This window comes from Ceratotherium simum, unplaced genomic scaffold (genome assembly GCF_057802395.1).
Source record: "Ceratotherium simum simum isolate JZ-2026a unplaced genomic scaffold, ASM5780239v1 HiC_scaffold_43, whole genome shotgun sequence".
In the NCBI taxonomy this organism is placed as follows: domain Eukaryota; kingdom Metazoa; phylum Chordata; class Mammalia; order Perissodactyla; family Rhinocerotidae; genus Ceratotherium; species Ceratotherium simum.
This window is the reverse complement of record NW_028261259.1, coordinates 4,949,468-4,974,152: the sequence shown is the minus strand read 5'-3', so window position 1 is coordinate 4,974,152 and position 24,685 is coordinate 4,949,468. Positions and strand designations below refer to the sequence as shown.

At 49.4% G+C, this 24,685-nt stretch overlaps 1 protein-coding gene, 3 long non-coding RNA genes and 1 pseudogene across 5 annotated transcripts; 2 read left to right on the top strand and 3 right to left on the bottom strand.

Moving 5' to 3' along the window:
* Positions 1 to 783: 783 nt before the first annotated feature.
* Positions 784 to 1,901, bottom strand: LOC147911460 (uncharacterized). Its single transcript, XR_015551205.1, has 3 exons — positions 1,632 to 1,901; positions 1,116 to 1,288; positions 784 to 856 (listed from the first exon to the last, which is right to left on the bottom strand). It is a non-coding gene; the product is annotated as an uncharacterized LOC147911460 (long non-coding RNA).
* An 823-nt stretch (positions 1,902 to 2,724) lies between these two features.
* Positions 2,725 to 11,296, top strand: LOC147911459 (methyl-CpG-binding domain protein 3-like 1; annotated as a pseudogene). The gene is made up of 4 exons (XR_015551204.1): positions 2,725 to 2,881; positions 5,540 to 5,638; positions 9,431 to 9,549; positions 10,261 to 11,296. The product of XR_015551204.1 is annotated as a methyl-CpG-binding domain protein 3-like 1 (transcript).
* Positions 11,297 to 13,152: 1,856 nt separating this feature from the next.
* LOC147911458 (uncharacterized) lies at positions 13,153 to 17,970 on the bottom strand. Its single transcript, XR_015550844.1, has 5 exons — positions 17,852 to 17,970; positions 14,346 to 14,601; positions 14,089 to 14,210; positions 13,796 to 13,906; positions 13,153 to 13,454 (listed from the first exon to the last, which is right to left on the bottom strand). It is a non-coding gene; the product is annotated as an uncharacterized LOC147911458 (long non-coding RNA).
* Positions 17,971 to 18,608: 638 nt separating this feature from the next.
* Positions 18,609 to 20,038, bottom strand: LOC147911457 (uncharacterized). Its single transcript, XM_087428180.1, has 2 exons — positions 19,731 to 20,038; positions 18,609 to 19,614 (listed from the first exon to the last, which is right to left on the bottom strand). The coding sequence occupies exons 1-2, from the start codon at positions 19,831 to 19,833 to the stop codon at positions 18,809 to 18,811; spliced, it is 909 nt and encodes a 302-aa protein (XP_087284306.1). The 5' UTR covers positions 19,834 to 20,038; the 3' UTR covers positions 18,609 to 18,808.
* A 3,041-nt stretch (positions 20,039 to 23,079) lies between these two features.
* Positions 23,080 to 24,645, top strand: LOC147911456 (uncharacterized). Its single transcript, XR_015551232.1, has 4 exons — positions 23,080 to 23,523; positions 23,660 to 23,781; positions 23,997 to 24,074; positions 24,419 to 24,645. It is a non-coding gene; the product is annotated as an uncharacterized LOC147911456 (long non-coding RNA).
* The last annotated feature ends 40 nt before the right edge of the window (positions 24,646 to 24,685 follow it).

The following is a 24,685-nucleotide window of genomic DNA, read 5'->3' as shown; positions in this document are numbered from 1 at the left end:
GGCAAGGAAAAAATTGCCTGGGAAGGAACAGGAAGGAGTTTTCTGGGGGTGATGGAAATATCCTATTCTTAAAGGGATGAAAGTTATATGGGCATGTTTATTTGCCAAAACTGTACGGTTGAGATTTGTGCCTTTCAGTGTGCATACATCTTACTCACCACACATGCACAAAGGCTTAAAAGAATAATAAAGTGAGGTGGGAATGGGATGGAGTGTGGATGAAACAAAAATGGCAGATGATTAGTAGTTGTTGAAACTGGGTGACGGGCCTACTGTGCTATTTTGTTTATTTTGTATATTGTTTAAATTGTTCTGTAATAAAACACTTGTATAAGAAGACAAACTTGACATACAGTGTTCGCTGGTAAGATATCAGTTAGCTTTGGGGAGGAAATAGGGAGAAAGGGATTGTCGGGGCCTGAGTAAAGCTGGTGCTAGTTCTTGGTCACACAAGTGTGTTCACTTTTTAATAATTCTTTGTGATTTACGTGGATGACTTCTCCATATATTTCTGTACGCATGTTATATGTCAATAGTCATTTTAAATCCTGCATATTTGCACAAAGATACTAACTCAATATCTCAGAATAACAGCAGTGTTTTGTTTTAAAGTGGAACACATTCACTCATGACACCATTAGATGGATTTTAATACTCCCAAGTATCTATTAATGCCCTCATCCTTGCATGGTCCCCTGGGTATTTCCATTTTTGCCTCAGTTTTGTAAGTGGCATGGATTTGAGATTTCATGATGTCATCTTTCTCCAGCAAGGTCCACCCCCACCACGATGCTCACCAAGGCCTCAACACCTAGCACAGTGCCGTGTTCACAGCATGCACTCAAGACCTGTGGGACTGGGTTGGAAGGAACAAAATGAGGAGCACACGATGTTCGTAACCTATGTCTAGGTGTCATATTGTGACTTAGGTTATTGGCAGAGTTTTTCGATAGATTTGCTATGCCTTCTAAATTTTCCTATTTAAAACAATGGGAAATAAGGTCTCAGAGTTCTTTCTCAGAGAAAGTCTGACATTTCAGGCACAGATTACTGACAATTATTAATGGCATATGACTTTCCCACCTCATCTTAGTGTTAAGTTTTTAATTCCTTACCTTGGAAATGACCTAACTTTGCTTCTTCCAAATCTTGTAGTAATACCGATGCCCCAGAAAGTCAGGCCACGGATATTCTGCTGTTGTGCGTTCTCCCTGGAAAGAAGTGGAGCTGTGCATCCACCAGTCTAAGAAGCGTGTGGTGCTGTAGTATTTGGAGTCAATCAGAAAAGCTAAATGGAAAAACGACTTCAGAGAATTATCACCATAACCCTCCACAGCAACAAATTATTTTGCTTAATTATTTTGTGATTCTGCAGGTATATTTAAACAGGGATATTAAAACTAGTTCCCAAGGAGCCAGCCCTATACTAGAGCAGAAATTGCATATTACCTTCCTGCACAAACTTGCCTAACACTGTGGGAAGGACCAATGGGAAGTTTCGGTGTTGTTGCCTATGTTAACAAGGCCAAGAGGTCCACATTCGGATAAGAAAGTCCAGTGAACCAGCCTGTGTGCAGCGTGGGAATAGGGGCATGCATGTGTTCCCCTGAAGTGGCTTAGGGGTCACTTACCAGTGCACCTGAGTTTCCTGTCTGTATAATGCAGGAATTGGGGCTGTCCAATGTGATGTTTTCTCCTTTTTATGACATGGCTCAGGGCAGTCCTTCTAAGACTCCTGATCAGGTATGGGCCCTTCAGGCAGATTGGGTCCAAAGGGAGGATCTCTGCAGCGACCCTGACCACGGGTTCCAGAGGGAGGATCATGGCAGCGTGGAGAGATAGGGGGGATGGTAGGACAGGTGGCATTGAAAAGGCAAATTCCAGGATCCCAGGCAACCGATATTTCCATTTTAGATATTGAATTTACCTTTCAAATACTGGCCAGGGGGCTTCCACCAGGGCTGCAAGCAACCTCAGCAATAGCCAGGCTGGTGAGCCCCACCCCTACCTGAGTACCGGCCTCAAGGGATGCAGCTCAACCACACTGCGCATACTCTGGGGGGGTGGGCAGGGCATGGAGATTGGGTGTGGTATAGAGAACAGGTGGGGAAGAGGGTGGGATGGAGAAGCAGAGGGGTGGGGCCCAGGGGCCGAAGGACAAGGCAAGAGTTGGGGCCACGAGCTGTGCATGCTGGGAGCTTTTCTCTCTTAACCGCTCCCAGCTGGCAACCTGTAGGGCTGCAGGACTAGAACGCCCAGGATGCTCTGGGCACAGGGCGGTGTCTGGCCCTGGGGGGAGGAGCAGGGCGGTGTGAGCTTGGCCGAGGGCCAAACCATTGACTCAGGACTCAGGTCCTGCACCCGCTCCATGTGGACTGATTCCCAGAGGGATGTGACGAGACGAAAGGGACCAGGGAGTTAGGAGGGTTTGGCAGCTGCATGGGAAGCCGCGGGCCTGCAGCGTGCAACTGCTTTTGTCCAAAATTGAAGCCCAGACTGGCGCCTCTTCCCCACCGCCTCCCTCCTTTGCTTGATTCCTCCTCCCCCCTGTGTACCTGTGGGTCCTTCCACAGCCTCCTACCTAATCCAGGGCCAGGTGCTTCTCTAAACTGCTTATGGGAACTGGTTAGACATCCCAGAAACTTTCCACTTTGCCTGCTGCCCTCTGCCTTCTCCAGCCAAAGTGCCATCATTTCATCAGCTTTTGGGAGAAATTCGCCCTTGTGGTCCCTCTTGGAAGCACAACTTTGGAGTTTTGCAAAGTGGTAACATTGGCTGTTGCTTGCCTTTTTCACAGATGTGGAAGTTGAGTCATCCGTGAGGTTAATCATTGGTTTCCCCAGGATCTGCTAAGGGCAGAGGAGAACAACACAATTCCCAGGCAAGTATCTAGTAGGCCGTTTTCACTAACCCATTCCAGTGCAGAGGCCTCCAAAACAGCATCGTTAGGATGAGAATAGCTTAAGCATTTTGCCCTTCAGATTTATCACTTAATCTCAGCTCAGGCCCGAGTGGCCAGTCTCTCAGGGACATAAGTGATGACTCTGATCCCTCAGGAAGAGACCGGTGGTCCGGCTTTGGGAGAGGCATGTTCATGGTAGACAGCACCTGGGCAGCATTTGAAACCCGTCAGCTTTAACATCTCTGCTTTGGATTCCGGCAAGGTTCCAGGATAAACATGCCCAGGGATAGTCAGATGTAACGTATTCTTTAAAAATTGATTACAGCAGTGAAAGGAACAGAGCATAAAATATCCTGATTATTTGCAAAAGATGAAATGCAAGCAAGACCTACTTGTTAATTTTTTTCTCCTCATTCTCTTGGCTGTACTATACGCTTGAATGCAGAAACAAAAAATTTGAATTGCCAAGTTATCTTTTCCTGAGATTGGTAAATTAACTTAAAAGTCTTTTTGAAACCTGTGGAGGAATGGTTAGCAGCTTTCACGATTTATGTCCTCCCTAAAACTTTGGGTGTTGATCTCCATGAAAAAAAGTCCTTGTTTATATTACACATCCCAATAGGTTACATTTCCAATTCCTGAATGTGGGATATTATCAAAACTACTGAATAAGCTGGTCATGGAAACTGGACCCTGTCACTATGTGAAGAATTTGCCTCGCTATGAATTAATGACACGAATTCTTTAACATTTTTTTAAAGAACGGACGAGAAACTCTGCAGTATCTCTGAATGTGGCAAGACAGGGAATTCTCGTTGGACCACATCCTCGGGTTCTTCTCTCGTGTTCAATAGACCCGGGTGATAGTCCGTGTTGTCAGGTGCAACGCCGCTCCCCAGCCCCCAGTGTTCCATCCTACTCTGGCCTGTGACCTCTTCAGGGGGTTCTGATGACACTCCTCCACAAGGGTTGGAAGGAGACATTGTAACATGAGGCTATTCATCATCTTGAAACAAGGATTAATGGAGAGGAAAGTCTCGGGGTCTGTGTGCTCCGATGCAACTGCTGTTGGGGTGTGGCTGCAGTGACCACTGTGCTCCCAGCAGTCCCCACAATGGCTGTCTCAGACGTTTGATCTCCTGGTGCAACCACAGAAGCTGTTGACAGAGCTGAGCGCTCGTGGTTCAGTGTCTTCCGTCAGATTTTGTGGCTCTGACCCTCCTATGCTCGCCCCCTTCCCATTCCTATCTGCTGAGTTGATTGCTTTGTAGTTGTTTCCTAGGAGCCACTGTGTGTAACTGGATTTCACAGTGTCTTTAGGGACTCACCCTCACTACACGAGTCACTGTACAACAGCGACTTATCCTGGTGTAGCCCGTGTTCATCGTCTCCAGTGGAGCTGTGAAGAACCCTGCTTTCTCGGAGCTCCTCTCATTCTCATGCTGCTGGGGCTGCTTACGATGTTGAGCATCCCGTCTTTGGTCTCATTAACATTATTCTTTTCATCGATTATTTTGAAGTCGGATACGACTTTGTTAATAATGTGGACACTGGCTGTCACAGGCACTTTTATGTATCTTCCCCAACAGCTCTGTGAAGTAGACCTGTGATCCACACATTACAGGGGGGACACTGAAGCTCAGAGAGATGGAGTAGCTTCCTTCACTTCACAGTTTCTTGGTACATTTTGTGTCTCCACCTGGAGCTCCGCCTCTCAGGTGTGTGCACTTAGCTGGTGTTCCACTTTATGCCTCTCTGCCAGCCTCCCCAAAGGCACACGCCCCATCCTGAGTCCATTGTCTGCTTGATGGCAGTCACCCTGCACAAACAGGCTCCGGGCAGGGAGTGGACTAGCGGGCATGGTCCTCCGGCTTACCCTGGGCAGGTTCTAGGTTCATGGCGAGAGCTGGAGCAGTGGAAGATACTGACCGTCACTCACCTGGAAGGTTTCTTATGGAGAAATACTCCACTGACTTTTTGCAGGTGTCATGTCTTCTTTGTCTTCATTGCTCCTCTGGGCTTTCTGCTACAGTCCATGCTGTGCAGTAACATAGAGAACAGAGACTGGTGAACATCATACTGTTGCCCTGCACCAAACGGTCACATCACTCATTTTTCTAATTATGAAACAAGTACACACTGTAAAAAAAGTCAAATTGCACTGATCTATGTAGAGTAAAGTGAAACATTCCCCTTTCATCCCCTTCCCTGAAAACTCACTCTCCTACTCAGAAGGAACTCTTGTTAAGAGGTTGTGACTTATTCTTCTGGAAATTTCCTATGAATTTGTAAATACACAAAGTTTTTTTTTAAACATAAATTACATAACTACATCGTTTTTCAATTTGTTGTTTCCCAAACCATATATCATAGACCTCTCTCCTTATCAGTGCACATCATTCTAACTTACCTTTTTAGAAGTTTTAGAGGTATTCCAAAGAATAGGCATACCATGATCTGTTTATATCTTCTTTGATAGCAAAGGGATTACATCCAGTTTCACTATTATACATAATGCTGCTATAAGATCCTTGTGTGGAATTTATTACACTGCTTTCAACTGCTCGATTTGCTTTGTTTCCTTTTAGTCAGAGACTATGATATATTTGTAACAATTTTATGGTAATTATTTTATAGGGAAATTAATTTTATCACTGAATAACGACATGTATGGGGAAGCTGCACTTCAAGGTCATCCATCTCAGTATTCTGGAGAAAAATCATGAAACTTAGAAGGTATTATGCTTGCTCCATCACATTCTAACAAGTCATGTTAACAATTTAAAGTTGAATCTTTGAATAGCCTCTACTCTTTCTGTTCAGATGAAGGATGACTTTTTCTTGTCTTGAAAACTTCTGACTCCAGGGGCTCTCAGTTGTGCTTCAGAGAGTGTAAGATATTGGTGTTGTATTTATTTCTCTTCAGCTATAGGCTGCGTCTTCTAAAGATCATAGAATTGAACATGGTCCAATCGATATATATGATTTGGTTCAAAAATTCAAAGTAATGAACCCAAGATAGGAATCTATAACTTTGGTTCTTAATAAAGAATTTCCTTTGATATCCTTAAGTCCCTGTCATTACGTGTAAAAACTCACCTATGGGTGAAGAGATGTGGTTCTGCTGGCAATGTCTGGCTTGAACATCCATAGTTGATCCTGCCACATCTGTAGGTAGATTAGACTTGACCTCTTGATGACCTCTGCCCTTGGTCTTTGAGCTGGGAAAAATAAGAATTTAAAAAAGTTGCAGTTATTAGCACTCAATGCCAGAAACGCCCATTAAAGAGTGAGTTTGGTTTGGTAAACCAAAGGGAGTATAAGCAGAACAAAGTCTTTAATATCTATAAAATTTCAAAAAATTCTAATTTTTAAAAATATAACTCTAGTTTTGCCACAGTGCAAACTGTGTATATATGAATGAAGTATCCCTCGGTCCATTTCTTAAGTTGTTTCCATTGATTTGATGGATTTATCTTCGAACCCGGATTCCAAGTGTGAAAGAACATCTTGGTCCTTCAAAGAAAAGAAACCATTGAAATTTAATTTTCTTTTAGCTCGGCATCCCAAAGGTTTGAGGAATAAATGATCATGTAATGATACAATGATTTTGAAATCTAATTCTTAATTAGGGGGGTGTAAGGCATGATTGAATGGTGGTTCATCCCCATGGTCAGGGGTATTGTACACATGGACGTGTAAACACGATTCAGGAAGCTGCTTCAGCTCTGTGAGATCCCTAAGAACCACAGTGCAGGAGGATCTAGGTACACAGCCATCTGCCTCGATCTCCTGGGTTACATGTAGATCCAGGGGTCTTGACAGTGGCTTCAGAGCAGCTAACTTTTATCTATTTCTCCCCTTCCTTAGCTCCAGTTTATCTCAAACAGTCCTGACTACCATATTTTAAAGTAAGACCAATTGTAGTTATCTACATGAGTTTCTTGTTCATTATTGCAGAGTAATAATCAAGGATACCATTATATATAATTTAATTGACCTTATTAAATTTGTTGTACCTTATAATTGATTAGAACACTGCGTTTAGTTTGGCGTTTGATATTCACCAAGCGTGTTAATCTGCTTACAACTGCTATGTGCCTCATTCCTCTTAGAAGTGTATCTTTGGCCCATCACAAGATTTTAATGACTCAAATCATCATAAATTAAGATAATGTACTGTCTTTTGGATGATAGGGAGGCATATGGGTCCATTTTGGAAATATGCCCATCTGTCTTTGCTCCCCATGGGAAGTTTCTGGTCACTAGGTCTCCAGGTGGCTTGCACAAGCCCTAGGTCTGTAATAGCTTGGTGCCTCTCCTTCTACTTGGGGTAGAAATAAAAGAGATTAGAGAGACTTATTAAAGTTTTGGTTGCATGAAGTCTTCTATGAAGACCATCCATGCATATTGTTCTGGATAGCTCTCTGTTCCTAAGACTACTAGTTATTTTAAGGGCTTGTCGGGAACTGTGAAAGGTCTGATATTTTACCTTACCTGCAAGCTAATAAGTTAGCCTACAATGGTTTAGCCGATGCTGACAAAAGACACGAGACCCATGGGTCAGAGACAAAGGACTCAATGACACAAAAATAGCAGTGGCCAGAGTATCATCATCTGCACCGGCTCACTAAATCTCACTTCCTACAGGGTGATACACAGTGGGCCAGGTGACATGCAGAGGGTTGCAAGATCTCAGAGCCTAAGGAACTCAAATCTTTGATAACGGGCAGGATGTCTGCTAACCTTTGCCCTGGGGGGTTGTTATTTTTATTATACTGGGCAGTAAGCAAGCCTGCCCTTTGCTCCAGAGGAGGCCACTATTTCTATCTTCCAAGGCTGACAGCTCTACACACATCCTTGAAAAGATAACCTGGTCTTACTGACTTTCAAAGATAAGCTTGAATGAGACTTGATCATCATTCAGATCTTCTGTTTCCTTTATTGAGATTGTGCAAATATGTTCTTTTCTCTGTAAAGTTCACTAACTTTATTCATACATAAGGGATGCTGTTGGTTTTATTTATTAAGTTGAAATTGTCTTATTAGAGCAAATGATGAAACTGTTATGGGTTGGATCTGAAAGTATGATTTCCAGGAAAAATGTGAAAGAAGGTTAGTGCGCACAGAACTTTGCCACAAGGAGCTGATAGCAACTTAAATGATTTTAATTTGAATACTGTTTTATACAACTTTCTTCCATTTACTTCATCCTCTCTGCTTCCTTTAACTCTCATATGGGAATGGGGCACTTTCAGGGATTCACTGAACTCATTTACAATATTCAAATGGTTTTGTCTGTTGTGGTTATTTTTATTGAGGTAAAGTTGACATACAACATTATATCACTTTCATGGGTACAACGTAATGATTCAATGTTTGAGTATATATTGAAATGATCACCACAATAAGTCCAGTTAACATCCGTCTATACATAGTTACAAATATTTTTCTCTTGTGATGAGGACATGGCATATTTCAAGGTGCAGAAGAATCAACGATGGTGTCATACTTTTCTATATACAGCTTGATGAATTTGGACATAAGTATACACCCTTGAGACTGTCATCACCATCAAGACCACAAACATATTCGTCACCTTCCAAAGTTTTCTCTCACCTCCTTTATTACTATCATTCTGTGGTAAGATCTCTTAGTATCTACTCAAGTAGCAAATGTGACGTATGCAATAGAGTTTTGTTAGCTGAAGGCACTACGCCATATCCTACATGTCCAGAACTCATTTATCTTGATAACTGAAACTTTGTATCCTTTGATAATCAGCTCCCCATTTCCCCATCCCTCCAGCCCCTGGCAACCACCATTCTAACCTCTGCTTGTATGAGTTTGACAATTTTACATTCCACATATAAGTATTTGCTTTTCTCTGTCTGCCTTATTTCACTTAGCATAATATCTTCTAGGTCCCTCATGTTGTCAAAAATGGCAGGAATTCCTTCTTTTTTCAAGGTTGACAAATATTCCATTTCTTTATCCATTCATCCATCAATGACGTTTAGGTTACTTCCATATCTTCGCTATTGTGAATTAGCTGCAATGAACATTAGAGTACAGGTATCTCTTTGAGACCTTGATTTCAATTCCTGTGGGTATACACCAGAAGTGGGATTGCTGGATCATATGCTAGTTTTCTTTTTTGGAGGAACCTCCATACTGTTTTCCATAATGGCTGTAGTAGTTTACATTCCCACAAGGTTTCCTTTTCTCCACATCTTCACCTATATTTGTCATCTTTAGTTTTTTTGATAATCGCCATCTTAACAAGTGTGAAGTGATACCTTATTGTGGTTTTGATTTGCATTCCCTGATGATTAACGATGCCAAACACCTTTTCATACACCTATTGGCCACTTGTATGTCTTCATTGGAAAAAGTCTATTGTGGTCTCTTGCCCATATTTTAAATTGATTTGTCTTTTTGTTATTGAGCCAACAGAAAAAAAGGAGAACAAAATTTCCAGGCGTTATGGGTGCTTCCCAGTTGATGCAGACGGTTTTGTGTTTACAGTGGTACCAAAAGGTCATGTTTCGTGCTTTTTCTTCAGCTTGTTATAAGACCAGCAGTAGCTGCGGCATGGCAGATAATCGGGATCTTCTGGGTTTGGAGGTTTACAAAATAAATGAGTGGTAAGGAATTTTTTATATTTCCAAGGAAATTATTGTGATCGTAGTCCATGGAATCCAAGATTAGATAGGTGTAGGAGGAAATTAAGGTGAGGATTGGTGATCTGGCATTACTTCTGATCTTGAGGGACAGGTATCTACTGTATGAGTGTTTGAATAAAAATATTAGAGATCAGGAATTTGTGGTGGGTGAATATGTTTTCTGAATTATTTACTTTTGAACATAACCACTAGGATTATGTGAACATCTGGGAGATTGGAGGAAGTCGTTAACAGGGGGTGGTTGATAATATCACTATTGATTTAACCTCTATGAACACCATGTGGTCAATGGATTAAGCAAATGAGTAGACAGAAAACACAGAAATGGTGAGATTTGAGTTTTAGTAAGGACTGGGGACTGACTGTCCTGAGTGGGAGTGCCAGGACTTGTGCAGTTGAGAGTGACAAGGACAAGAAGAGAATAGAATCACACTCAAACAAGGAGGGGATGTTAACAGGATGGAGGGGGAGAAATGATCTGGAGTAGCCTTGAATTTTGACCTTGAGCTTTCTGTTGTTGATGCAAATCTGCCTGATGACATCCCAGGACACAGGTCAGATCTATCCACAGAGGATAGAGGGGGGGTGGAAGTACAAAACAGCCAGGATAATTGTCCTAAAAAGGCAGGCTTCTTTTATCATTTGACCCACTTTCATGATTGGTTTTTGTAGGGTAAGAGGAAAAGAAGGATGATAAGAAGGATGACAGTCACGTGTTCACAGAGGAAGCAGCATAACTGTGAAAACCAGTCCAAACCAAAGCCTGGTTTAAACATCTCCATCCCTTTGAGGATGTCCAGTGACATATTCAAGAGGACGGTGACTAGAATCCCATGACATCCTGGCAATGACGTGTCTCTGGGAGGATTCCTTGGACCAGCCGCACCAAGTCTGCTGGGCCGAGAGACCGCAAGGACTCCAGGCCTGCAGCAGTGCAGGACAACTCATAAGTCCTTTCAATCTGGCCAAAGCATTGCAAAAACTTGCACCTAGTCACACAGGTGAATCCCTGCCAGGTGTGCTCGCAGGTGGTCTGCATTCCAGGTCTCTCGAGCACTCCTGCTGGTCTTCAGATTTGGCAGAGATGATTCCAGGAGCTGATATGGGCATTCCACAGCTCGACTGCCAACAATTTCTGACGACTGAGGAAGGTATCAGGAAGGAGGAAAGGGCAGTGAAGAGCACAGGAGCGATACTGGTGATAGCACTGATGGCGGACAGACTTGCTAGTGAGGCAGAGAAAGTGAGGGGCCAAGAAGGCCGTCCTGACAGCAGATGAAATGGAGCAGGCACCTCAGTGAGGTCTCATGGCTGCGTCCCTAATGTTCCTTGCTTTGAGCTCTTGAACTTTTAAAATATACCAATACTTTTCTTTTATTAAACTCTGTTGCGTGACATAGAAAATATAGATAGCGGTTTCTTTCTGAGGTGAGAGGTTGAGTTTCAGGTGAGGAGAGAAAGATCTTCCTTTTTCATGCTGTTTTCTCATTTTCCTTTACTATGTACAATATTTATTTGTACTTTAAAGTCAGCAGCCAGTTATCAACGTCACGGGATGATTCAGCTTTTCCCATCACAGTCACAGTAAAACCTACAAAAAGTGGATTATTCTTTTTGTGTAATATTCCAATAGACTCCAAAATATTATTTCAAATCACTTTTGTGTCTATGTTCTCAAATTAGATATTTACTTCTAGGTCTCCATTTTTCTGTTCTCTGTTGCATGCCAATTCGGAGTTGCATCTAAGGAAATACCAGATATCCCACAGTTTTTTAGATCCATATGTGTTGGAAATGTGATTCATGGAAATGGACATGGCAGTTGGGGGATCGTGCTATTATCGAAAGAGAATTTTTCAGCATCAGTAATGCTGAAAGAAACCACTGCTTGTTGGGATTTAATTGTCTATTTGAGGGATCAAGCATTCACTGTTGGCACTTCTCTTTCTCTTTGGAGGGAAAGTACTGCCTTCCCAGTATTTCCATTACCAAATCACTTTCCTGGGTGGCTGTGCCATGTCAGGAAGGTCTTGAGATGACGGGAACCAGGGTTCATCCTCAACTTCTGGCTGTTCTGACAAGGCTGGCAGAGTGCAGCCTGTGTGTCTGGGTGACACTTGCAGCCATCAGAAAGGAGGGGATACCTCACAAGTGCCAAGCGATTCATCTGTCCCTTGTCTTACAGGGTGTTCCCAAGTGATGAGGTTCAAAATGCCACTTGGTAACCATTTGAAATCTCCTAGTCATGGGGTGGGTTCTCTGTGTGAGCTCAGAGCAGTGTCTGTTCACCACCAGATAGGAAGCATTTCAGTATTTTAATTGGTAAGGCTGTGTTCATGCACGTCCATGGACCACCAGTTCAGTGGCATTCCCTGCTGGAGCCCCCACACCCCTGTCATACCTCATCTTTCAAAGCTCCAAACAGTCTTCACACCCAGGAGGTTGTGGTAATGTAACCACAGCACAGGATTGGGCAAAAAAACACAACCACCCAGGGGTGACATAGTTTAATGGCTCGGGCCCAATTGCCCCATTTGGACGAGTTGGTAACACCAACACTTAGTGTGTAAACTGGAGGATTGTCCAAGATCATGGACCTAAGAACGACACGGGCTCAGATGTCACCTTGGACAGCAAGGGACAGTGTGGGGTTACTCACTGGCCAGGAATATGGTCCCTTATACTGTCAAAGTAGAGCTCACCGGGGATCCTCTGGCCAAGCCAGAGAGGAGGCTTGGGACCTTCTAGGGAATTTCTGCCCTAAACGGAATTGCTTAAGGAAGGCAGGGGTGCTGAAAATCCTAGTTCACAGGGAGCAGTCATGTTTATGGAACGAGGCCCAGCAGTAGCCTTAAAAGCTGCATCACAAATCTTTCCGCCTGGATACAAAACAAGCAGGAAAAGGAATTCAGAGTCTTGGACAAGGATCACAGCAGGATTCAAATCCAGGTCAGGGGTGAACAGGGAGCCCCTAGAGGGGCCTCAGGAGCGAGGTCCTTCCTGTCTTTAGTCCATTTGCAAATGAGCTTCCTTGGGCCTTGTCCTCTCCAAGTGCACGTTTTGATCTTTTTACATTGTTTTCCGCACTTAGAGCTGATGCAATTCCAGAGACTGAACTAGAAAACTACAAGTTCCTAAAATTTAGTCAAAAGAAATCTCAACAAGAGAAGCAGAAAATGTTCCCTGTTCCTCAAGAATGTAGAAAGGCAGCCCCTGCCTGTGGCACGACATGGTCCTGGGTAGTGCTGTTTTAAAGACACCCACATTTCAGTGGTTGTTGCTCTGCCTGTGAAAGTATCTTCAACATTTAAATCCCAAGAGAAAGGGCGGGGGGACACGTCTGCTCCTGGAGGAGTTGAATGATACTGAAATGAACTGGTCTTCGGAATTAGGGGGATTTGGGGGTGTCCCCACTAGCCAGGGAAGGGGCTGGCCCTTCTCCCTTCTCCCACGTACAATAAGCTGATGACCCGGAAGAGTTCGTGATTCAAGGAGAAATGTGAGATTCAGTGTCTCACTTACATGCCTACAGAAAGCGACAGAACCACACCACAACTCCCAGACTGTAAAGGGAACAGGACTTTAATATAATATTCAAATATGGCATTTATTGTTTACAACAAATAACTTCTGTGCCTCCCCAGTTGGTGAATAGTTGCTGGGGTAGAGATGTCAGGGAGCTGAGGTGGGTGTGTCCCCTCTCTCTTGGGCGTCAGGGGTCGCAGGAATCAGCTTACAATGCTCCCCTTCCCTTCAGGAGGGAGGAGCTGGCCCAGTGCATCCCAAGCCTCCCAGCTGTGTCCCCGCTTCTGAGGATGGGGCTGTGATCGGCCACTGGTACAGGGGTTGGTGTTGGGGCCTGGGGACTGAGTAGAAGAGTCGGGTTATCTTGGTGGCCTGGAAGAATCATGGCCCCCACCCTGTCCCCACTGCACTGGGTGCTCCTGACCCTGTGCTCAGTGCTGTCAGCCACCAGTACCCCATTTGTCCCTGCCACGCGAGCGATCATTTAGTATCACCTATTTCACAGAGGGGGAAATGGAGTCTCAGGAAGCTGAAGAGAGTCACCCCAATCACAGGACTGCTCAGTAGTGGAGTTGGGATCCCATTGCCAGCTGTTCGACTACCCAAGGCCATGCTTAGCCCGAAGCCTAACTGAACCCATAGGAGTCAGTCACCCCGGCCCAGACACTCCCTCACCCCTGACCTTGATGATGGCGGGTTCTTCTTGGCCTTGAGTATTCTGCTGGCCAACTAGGTCTGGGGGTTCAGCTGGCAGGACAGGCTGTAGCTCCAGGACAGAGAGGCTCCTGTGAACCTAAGAGAAACCTTACCTCAAGTGTCCCCTCACTGCCTGCCCAGCAGCTGGAGTCTGAGTGTCCCAGAGGTCGCCATGCAATAAGGCCTGGGGCTGAGTGGGGGGCCACGGAGACAGGATCTCTGGACTGGCCAACAGGGAGAGTCCACCCCTGCCCTCACCCAACTCCTGCCTGGCCTCACCTATCACTCTCGTTGAGCAGCTCCATGTCCTGGAACCAGGCCCCAAATAGCTCCTCGGGCTCTAGGTTGTAATTCTTTGTGGCCACCTGGAGCAGCAGGATCTCCCTCATGACTGGCTATTCCTGGGACCAGAGGGAAGGAGAGGCTGCAGTTAGGGCCTGGGTGAGGGATGCTGCATGGGCCTTGTCGGGTGTCAGGGGTGGGGCAGGGACCAGTCCTGGGAACTGTCCTTCCCTCCAGTTCCTACCAGGTTTTACCTGTTCTCAGAATGGGAATAAGCAGCGCCTCCTCCAGGACTTTTTCCTTGATGCCATCCTCCCCTCAACCCACCTGCCAACTGGATGGGTCTCCCACTTCTCTGTTATCAAACTCTTCCACTCAATGTAAGATACAGGGGGTGGAGCCAGGGACTGTTCTGCCCAGAGGGTCTCTGAATTCCTCCTCCTTCCCCTCCCCTGAAGCGGGTGTGGCAGCTGTTCACTTCAGTCCTCTTCTCAGGTTGATCTCATTCTCCTGGAAGGCAGACAGCCAGAGTCCATCAGACAGAGCCCCCTAGCCTGACTAGCCCCCTATGCCCACACCTTCTCATGTTGCACTACTGCCAGGTCCCCAGAGGGGGCCGGGCATGCAGAGAAAACTGGACTTGGATCTAGGCCTGGCTCTGGGCTCCAGAGAAGGAGGACATGGGGGAGAGGCTGAGGGACCTGGCAGCACAACCCTCTCTGATGACAGACTTGGAGGCTGAGGCCTCAGGCAGAAGGGACTGCTCAGCCACTTATGTGCTGCCTTGACTTGGAGGGGCCCGAATCCTCTCTCCCTCCACGGGCAGCATGGGAGGGAGAGGCTGAGTCCAGCTCAGATAAAACCTCACGCAGCTGTGCCGTCAGGCAGCTCTGAGCTTCCCCAGCCTGGGGAACCGGAATGGGTGTCTCAGGTGGAACCTCTGTTCACTCATCCCTAAGATGTGCCTGATGCCCCAGCTCCCAGAGGCGGCTGTGAGGCTCTCAGGAGAGATGTGCCAAGTGCTGAGAGTTCAGAGCTCAGTTCAGGGGCTCCCACATCCCAATGCTCAGGATCCTGGGCCTCAATGCCTGGTCCTTAGGTGCACCCACCTCGAGATTATCACCCATCAGCAGGTGCAGCATCAGCTGGTGACCAAGGAAAGTGCCAATATAGGGGATGACACTCTGTGACATCAGAGTGTGGGTGGGATGAAGCTTTGCTCTCAAGCAGGCCCCCTGCAAACCCTCCCCTGAAAAGTCCTCACCCTCAGCCTCCTGGCCCACCCCAGAGTTCGCACTGGGAGCAGCCTAGGACCCTTAGCAGCCACCCCTCAATTCCTCCTCCCTTCACACCCCAAGAACACCACACTCCTCCTCCTCACCTCCCAGGGCAGGCTTCTGGCAAATCACAGGGTATGCGGTCCCTGGTCCTCCCCACAACAACCATCCTGCACCAGATCTCCCAGGCCCTCCTCCTGGTCACTTCTACTTGGGGATTCAGGCACTGTGGCAGCAAGAGGAAGGGCCGTCCTCTCTTGATTTGAGGCCTCCAGCTGGGAGGGCAGAGCCCCTCCCCCACAGGCACACTCACCTGCTGCTGCTGCTTTTTCTCCTGCACTCTCTGGGGGCTGATCTGCCGGGGGGGCAAACGTGGAGGGCCCCTCCTGCCAGGATCGAGGAGAGTGTCAACGGGCCATACTACCCTCACCCCATTTCTCTCCAGCACCACTGGCCTCCGAACCTGGACATCTGACTCGAGTCAACTGGTACCAATGCCAATACATCCTCCCAGGTGTTGTGATTCTAGAACAAGCCCAGCTCCAACTCTCACTCTGGGTGTGAGCTTGGGCTTTCTGTCTGGCCTCCCTGAGCCTGTTTTCTCATATGGAAGGTGTGAGAACTCCAGCTACCTCACAAGTACTCCTGAGGATTCAGTGTCACATGACTGTCATCATTGTGCTCGCCCTCACCCCTCCAGGTGGAGCAGGCAGAAAGCTCCCACAGTCCTTTCCACCCTCTTAACTCGTCACCACCCTGTGAGGCCTGCACCACACAATCACCACCCCTCCCTTCCCTGATGAGGAGACAGAGGCCCAAACAGGGGCAGTGAGTTGCTCAGGGGCCCAAAGAGGAGAGGCCGCTTGCCCCTCCCAGCCAGATGCCCTGTTCCCACATCCTCACCTAACCCGCAGCCCCACCACTGACAACAGTCCTGTCCTCTGAGCTCTCAAAGCTTGGTCCTGGGCCGAGCAGTGGAGAAAACGGTGTGTCTTGGGAGTCTGGTTGCATGGCTCCTGCCTGCCCCAGTCTCGTGGAGTGTCTGGCCCCCAGGCTGGGCCAGAGGCCATGCTAAAGCCTTCTCCTCCCCAAGGAACCCCTCAGGACATTCCCCTGCCCTGAACTCTTTCTTTATCCACTCAGGAACTGAACCCCCAATGTGCCACCTCTGATCCACAGGGAAGGTGGTGACAGGACGCTTTGCTTCCTCATTTACGTGAAGCTCCTAACGTCCTTTCAGCAGGATCCACTAAGAATCCATGAGTTGCCTAGACGCTTCTCATAAGCCCCTGGGGGCATATGTCATTGCCAACCAGGCACTCAGATGAGACTCTTGTGGTTGACTCGAGTGACTGCTCTAGGGGTCCGGGGGGGGGTCCCCGAAAGCACACACATCTGTCTCTGGTCCAGCCGTTCAGGCCCAAGGATGAGCAGCCTGTTTGTCCACCTGGACCATGGGAATCCTCTGCCATGCATGTCCCTGGGACAGGCAGGGTGTCCTCCCCTTGGAGACATGGTGAAGACAGAAGGAGCAGCAGGGGCCTGGCTTCCTGAGGACAGGTTTAGGCTGAGGGCTAAACCCACCGCAACAGCTTGGAAGAAGCTACATCCAGCAGGATGGACGTGCATGGAAGCCAGAGACCTGCTGATGGCACCAGCTCAGCAACTCTTCCTGGAACAGCCCAACCAACACCACTGTGTCCCATGGCCAGGGCCTCCTGCCCAAAAATGGCACCCTGCTGCCCATTAGCTGAACAGATCCCTCTGCTTGTTAACCTGGACAAGATAGACTGGAATGTTTCAGAGAAAGTTCAAGTGAGAAACTATCAAAACCACAGCCTGCCCAGTACCCGTGCCCCTCTCCCCCCTCCTCTCTTTCCAGACCCGCAGCCTCCACTCTATCTTGGTCATCAGTTCTCTGCTCAAGGACTCATCTTGGCTATAGAGCTCCTTAAGTTTTTCAGAGCTTTACCCGAGGGGAGGGGAAAGAGGGAAGGATAAATTTAGGGATAATGTGAGGGGTCTGAGTGCAAATCCCTTTTCTTTGACAACCCAAGAGATTCAACCTGCTTGGAGGCGTGTTCTCACTGGGCTCCTCTGAGCACTAAGGTCTCATGGGACTGGGAGGGGGCTCTCCTGTTGGTCACTGGGGTCTCCACTCCCCAGCTCTACAGAGCAGCTCTGTTTTGACCACTATGAGTTTCAACTGGCCATAGAGTTCTCTTGCTATAAACACTTGAAAATCTCCAATGTGGCTCAACCCAATAGCTGACATTTAGGGAAACCGAGTCCTGAAGCAGAACTGGTTCACTAAGGACACCAGGAGACTTAGAGACCAACTACCCACTCCCAGGTCCTGTCCCCAGCATTTGCTGCCTCCCAGGAGTTCCCGGCTGACTGAGGCGCCAATGGCAGACATACAGGAGATCCCCCATCCATCCTGGTCCTCCTATGGAGAGAGGCCTACCCACAGGGAAACTTACCCCTGTGTGTTCTTCAGGTGGCTTGTGGAGGTTTTCTGCAGAGCAGAGATGAAAGTGCGGGGTGAGGAGAAGTTCTTCCAGATCTCGCACTCCTGGGGAAGGGAAGAGAATGAGGTGTGAGGTTGGGCACTGGAGCCCCGCTTGCTCTAGCTTCAGTCTCCTTCTATTTACATCTCCCCTCCTGGATGAGACAGATGCTCAGGGAGCCCCAGAAGGACATTTAGGACCCAGAAAGTAACACTCACAAGGAGGAGGAGTTTAGCTCAACCCAGGGAAGGAGCCAGGTAGGAAGTGAGCATCCTCCTACTGGGACCTGGAGTCAAGGTCAGCGGGGCCCCTGGCAGGAAAGGCCTAGGGACTTGCAGGAGCTTAGACCACACACTTCAATCCTGGGAGCTGATAAAGGTGGAGAGGCAGCTCCCAAGTCTCCAGAGAGGGGCTCTACTGGGCCTCCCACGGCACACCTGGGCCACCTGGACCCAGTGGTCTACCACCCTCGCCCTGTCCTGGGCTGTCATGCTCGCGTCCCCGAGGCAGGTGGTGATGACGAGGCTGGCCACCCTTCTGAACTGGTCGATGGTGGCCTGGATGGTGGGTGTCTAGTGCTCACTGCCAGGCTTATTCTTCTTGTGCCAGGTGGATCCCAGGCACTGAGAGGGCACCACCTTCCAGAAGAGCTCCTGGGGGACAGGGGGACTGTCATCCAGCCCTGCCACAGGCCACCTCTGTGTCTACAGCCACTAAAGTCCCACACAGTTGTCACAGTTTAGAGCTAGAGCTCAGGAAGCTCAGGATGTGGCCTGAGCCTTGTGAGAGTCCCTGGGTTTTCTTCTCTGTCCACCGAGGGTACCCAACACAGGATGACCCAGGACCCAATCCCGGCAGGGAAGGGAGAGGGACATTTGCACCCAGCCCGTCCTGGCTAACTCCAAGCTCCAGACGGTGGCTCAACTCTGCTCATGCCAAGGGGGCATCTGCCACCACCCTGATCTCCGCTCTGGTCCCACTCTCCATTCTGATGCACATTCCTCCGTGGCAGCTACAACCACTGGCCTTGTCTGTCTCCCTTGTAGTGAAGCACACATCAGGTGTCAAGTCCTGAGGCTGTTGAGCCTCCTGAGGAGACGGCTGGGCCACCGTAGACCTGGCTGCACACAGTGAGTTCCCCTCCACCACTGATGGGCCAAGCCCTGCCAAGCTTTCCATCTCTTCTACCTCATGGAGCCGGCACAGCCACTCTGTACAGCAGGTCCTGTTAGTGTCCACCTCTATGGTCTGCAGGTGGACAGCAAAGGCTTGGGGGTTCTGGAAGTTGCCCAGGTCATATGGTTGGTAAGGGGTGGAGCTGGGATTTGGGCCCAGATCATGGGAGTTTGGATCAGGTCTGGGGCAACGATGGCAGAGGGACGGCCTGCTCCACCCCGCCCTGAGATCCCAGCTGTTCACCACATCTATCACGGTCAACTGCTCCACCACCAGCTTAGGAGAGAAGGCCGTGAGGTTGGGCTTCTTCTCACTCTCCTTAACAGCCACAGGTGGAGATGGACTTCCCACTAAAAATGATGGTGCAGGTGACTCCAGCTCAGCAGCTCTCACTCCTACTGGAGCCGATGTCGGCCCTTGCTCCAGCTCCAACACTGCTGATGGAGGGGACGCTGGCCTCAGCACTAGTAGCGGTGTTGTGAACGGAGCTGGAGCCAGCTCTACCTCCACCACTGCCCACTGCTCTGCTTCTGCCACTGGCTGGAGCTCTGCAGCTGGCGCTACAGTGGGATAAAGAGGAAGATTCACCCACATAGCTGACTTTCCATGTGTCCTTCTAAACACAGGAAAGATCCCACTTCCCTTCCAGGAATATCCAGCCTGCAGTCCCCCTTACCCTCTGCCTCTGCCTCAGTGGCCTCCAGAAGCTCACACTGGGCAAGGGTAAGAGGGTCATGGCAGCTCAGCTCCGAAACAGGCAAGGTTACCTGCGTGTACATCCCCTTTAGCTTGAAAAAGGGACAGCCCCAGTCTGGTCACTCCCTAGTTCTGGTCCAACCTGGTCATCTCAAGGTCCTGAGTGTGGAGACCCTCTGTTCCTGTTCTCATCTCAGAGCAGCACTGGATGGTGTTTGTGGCCTCAGGCACCTTCCCCTTGCCTAGTGAGTTGGTGAAATTGAAACCATTGGGCAGCTCCTCGATGACCTTCTTACTGGAGTTCTGCAAAGACTGCTCTGGAGCTGGGCCTGAAGGAATCAGGGGCTGCCTGCACACTGCCACTGGGGTCATCCCCCAAGAGAAAGTCTGCTCCTCAGTTCAGGCACAGAGGGACATTCCTGCAAAGAACTGTGGTCAGGCAGGAAAAGAGATGAAACCTCTATGGCTCAATAACATAAGAGTAGAGGAGCTCACCTTCTCATGCTGCCAGCCATGACCTGGGCTATGAACATGACAGGCCCACCATGCTTCCGACACCTAACAACCAGCTCCTGCCCAGGAATGGCCTGCCCCTCATACCCTGCCTTCTCCCCTCCACACAAACACACACAGACACACACACACACAAGATGAGGGACAAGGGGTGTGGGGCTGATCAGGTGGGATCACAGTTGTGTCCTGGCCTGCACTAGCCTATCCTGGGCTGCCCCGCGTTACCCTTCACTGCCTCCTGCCAGACGCCCAGAGGCGTCGGGGATGAGGGCTGAGCCAACGTCAACGACCAAAAAGTTTCTCTTTCTGGGTTTTTTTGTGCCTAGATCCTCCAAAAGTTGGGATACAACAACAAAATATTTTTTCCTGTTGACTGTCTCCAGTCAAGTGAGCTGGATGGGGGGCTGTGGGTGCCTGGTTACCAGAGTTCTAAGATCTTTTGAGGTCTATGACCAAGGAAGTGAGGTCTTTTTTCAAGACTCCTTTACCTGGGCCCCTTCCCTCAATCAGACTTGTCCAGAGCTGCCCCCTGTGCCCTGGCTGCTAACCCTCCTCCCCCATGTCATCTCCTGAGCTGTACACAAGGAGCCTACACAGCCCTAGCCACAGCTCCCTGGAAACCTAAGTCGGGTCCTAGCTTTGAGGAGACAGAGATGAATGCAGACCTCCTTTTTATTACCAGTTCTTCATCCTGAGAAAGTCCCTGTACCTCTCAGGTCCTCCCCAGTCTCTAAACCTGCACCATGGGGATCAGGCTAGAATCTACTTCCTAGGGATGTCACCCGGTGTATATGACATAATATCTATTACCTCTGTGGGCTGGTGTCACATGTACCTAAGGCACAAACTTAGAGATGGAAGAATAACAAGAAGGGGTGACAGGTAGCACAGAACACCACTCAAAACAGGCCTGGGTTCTTGCAATGTGATATTGGAACAGTCGCTTCCAACTTGGCCTCATTTTCAGGTCAGCATCATGAGGGGGTTGAACCTAATGGAAATTTACATACTGCCATCCTGCGGCATAAAACCATTCAATTGTTTCCTGTTTAATGGAGAATGAGACCCAAGTGTCTCGTCTTGGCCTATGAGGTGAGCAGCCTCCACAGTGGTACCCAGTAAGCCCCACCCATGGTACAGCCATCCCCGTGGAACCGCTAAGTAGTTAGTAACTGGCTTCTTAACATAATAACAGCCAAAGTGATGGGATGTCTTGTCTAAGTTTTAACTAAAAAAGTCTCTCACTTCCTCTTACTCCCTCTTTCATGTTCCATCTCTCTCTCTCACTCTGTCGAATCCCTGTAACTGAGGAATCAAATACCAGTGTTTTCGGGCTGCCCAACGTGGACGCCTAGAGAGGAGATAAGCACGAGATTGCCCAGGCCAACAGACAGAAAGAAACTCAGGCTCTCAGTCCAAACTGAACCCTAAAAGCTGAGAGTGAACTTGGGGGCCAGTCCTCCCCCACTTGAGCCTCAGTTGCAGGCCACACAGGGTGGTGATGAGGTAAGAGGGAGGAAAGGAATGTGGGAGCTTTCTGCCTGCTCCACCTGGAAGGGTGAGGGCGAGAACAATGTCACGTGACACTGAGTCCTCAGGAGAACCTGTGAGGTAGCTGGAGTTCTCACACCTTCCAGATGAGGAAATAGGCTCGGGGAGGCCTGGCCCAAAGCCCAAGCTCACACCCAGAGTGAGAGTTGGAGCTGGGCTTGTTCTAGAATTACAACATCTTGGAGGATGGAGTGCTATTGGTACCAGTTGCCTGGAGTGAGATGTCCAAGGTCAGAGGACAGTGGTGCTGGAGAAAAATGTGGTGAGGGGACTATGGCCTTACTGACACTCTCCTCGACCCTGACAGGAGGGGTCCGCCACGTTTACCCCCCCGCAGATCAGCCCCCATAGAGTGCAGGAGAAACAGCAGCAGCAGCAGGTGAGTGTGCCTGTGGGGGAGGGGCTCTGCCATCCCAGCTGGAGGCCTCAAATCAGGAGAGGATGGCCCTTCCTCTTGCTGCCACAGTGCCTGAATCCCCAAGTAGAAGTGACCAGGAGGAGGGCCTGGAAGAGCTGGTGGGGGTGGGTTGTTGTGGGGAGGGCAAGGGACCGCATACCCTGTGATTTGCCAGAAGCCTGCCCTGGGAGGTGAGGAGGAGGAGTGTGGTGTTCTTGGGGTGTGAAGGGAGGAGGAATTGAGGGGAGGCTGCTAAGGGTCCTAGGCTGTTCCCCGTGGGAACCCTGGGGTGGGCCAGGAGGCTGAGGGTGAGGACTTTTCAGGGGAGGGTCTGCAGGGGCCCGACTTGAGAGCAAGGGCTCATCCCATCCACACTCTGATGTCACAGAGTGTCATCCCTTATATTGGCACTTTCCTTGGTCACCTGCTGATGCTGCACCTGTTGATGGGTGATAATCTCGAGGTGGGTGCACCTGAGGACCAGGCAGGGAGGATCCTGAGCCTTGGGCTGCGGGAGCCCCCGAACTGAGCTCTGAACTCTCAGCACTTGGCACATCTCTCCTGAGAGCCTCACAGCCGCCTCTGGGAGCTGGGGCATCAGGCACATCTTAGGGATGAGTGAACAGAGGTTCCACCTGAGACACCCATTCCGGTTCCCCAGGCTGGGGAAGCTCAGAGCTGCCTGACGGCACAGCTGCGTGAGGTTTTATCTGAGCTGGACTCAGCCTCTCCCTCCCATGCTGCCCGTGGAGGGAGAGAGGATTCGGGCCCCTCCAAGTCAAGGCAGCACATAAGTGGCTGAGCAGTCCCTTCTGCCTGAGGCCTCAGCCTCCAAGTCTGTCATCAGAGAGGGTTATGCTGCCAGGTCCCTTAGCCTCTCCCCCATGTCCTCCTTCTCTGGAGCTCAGAGCCAGGCCTAGGTCCAAGTCCTGTTTTCTCTGCATGCCCAGACCCCTCTGGGAACCTAGCAGTAGTGCAACTTGAGAAGGGGTGGGCCTAGGGGTCTAGTCAGACTAGAGGGCTCTGTCTGATGGACTCTGGCTCTCTGCCTTCCAGGAGAATGAGATCAACCTGAGAAGAGGACTGAAGTGAACAGCTGCCACACCCGCTTCAGGGGAGGGGAAGGAGGAGGAATTCAGAGACCCTCTGGGCAGAACAGTCCCTGGCTCCACCCCCTGTATCTTACATTGAGTAGAAGAGTTTGATAACAGAGAAGTGGGAGACCCCTTCCTATTGGCGGTGGGTTGAGGGGAGGATGGCATCAAGGAAAATTTCCTGGAGGAGGGGCTGATTATTCCCATTCTGAGAACAGGTAGAGCCTGGATGGAACTGGAGGGAAGGACAGTTCCCAGGACTGGTCCCCTGCCCCACTCCTCACCCCCCATAAGGTCCATGCAGCATCCCCCACTCAGGCCCTATCTGCAGCCTCTCCTTCCCTCTGGTCCCAGGAATAGCCAGTCATGAGGGAGATCCTGCTGCTCCAGGTGGCCACAAAGAATTACAACCTAGAGCCCGAGGAGCTATTTGGGGCCTGGTTCCAGGACATGGAGCTGCTCAACGAGAGTGATAGGTGAGGCCGGGCAGGAGTTGGGTGAGGGCAGGGGTGGACTCTCCCTGTTGGCCAGTCCACAGTGCCTGTCTCCGTGGCCCCTCACTCAGCCCCAAGCCTTATTGCATGGCGACCTCTGGGACACCCAGACTCCAGCTGCTGGGCAGGCAGTGGGGGGACACCTGAGGTGTGGCTCCTGTTAGGCTCACAGGTGCCTCTCTGTCCTGGAGCTACAGCCTGTCCTGCCAGCTGGACACCCAGACCTAGTTGGCCAGCAGAATACTCAAGGACAAGAAGAACCTGCCATCATCAAGGTCAGGGGTGAGTGATTGTCTGGGCTGTGGTGACTGACTCCTATTGGTTAAGTAAAACTTCGGGCTAAACGTGCCCTTAGGGAGTGGGACAACTGGCACTGGGATCCCAGCTCCACTACTGAGCAGTCCTGTGACTGGGGTGACTCTCTTCAGCTTCCTGAGACTCCGTTTCCTCCTCTGTGAAATAGGTGATACTAAATGATCTCTTGCGTGTCAGGGACAAATGGGGTACTGGTGGCTGACAGCACTGAGCACAGAGCCTGGAGCACTCAGTGCAGTGGGGACAGGGTGGGGGCCACGATTCTGAGGGAGGCCACCCAGGATACCCTGACTCTTCTACTCAGTCCCCAGGCCCCAACACCAACCCCCGTACCAGTGGCCGATCACAGCCCCATCCTCAGCAACGGGGACACAGCTGTGAGGCTTGGGATGCACTGGGCCAACTCCTCCCTCCTGACGGGAAGGGGAGCATTGTAAGCTGATCTCTGAGGTCCCCTTAAACCCAAGAGAGAGGGGACGACCCCACCCCAGCTCCCTGATGTCTCTACCCCAGGACCAATTCACACATTGTGGAGGGGCAGTAGTTATTTGTTGTAAACAATAAATGCCAT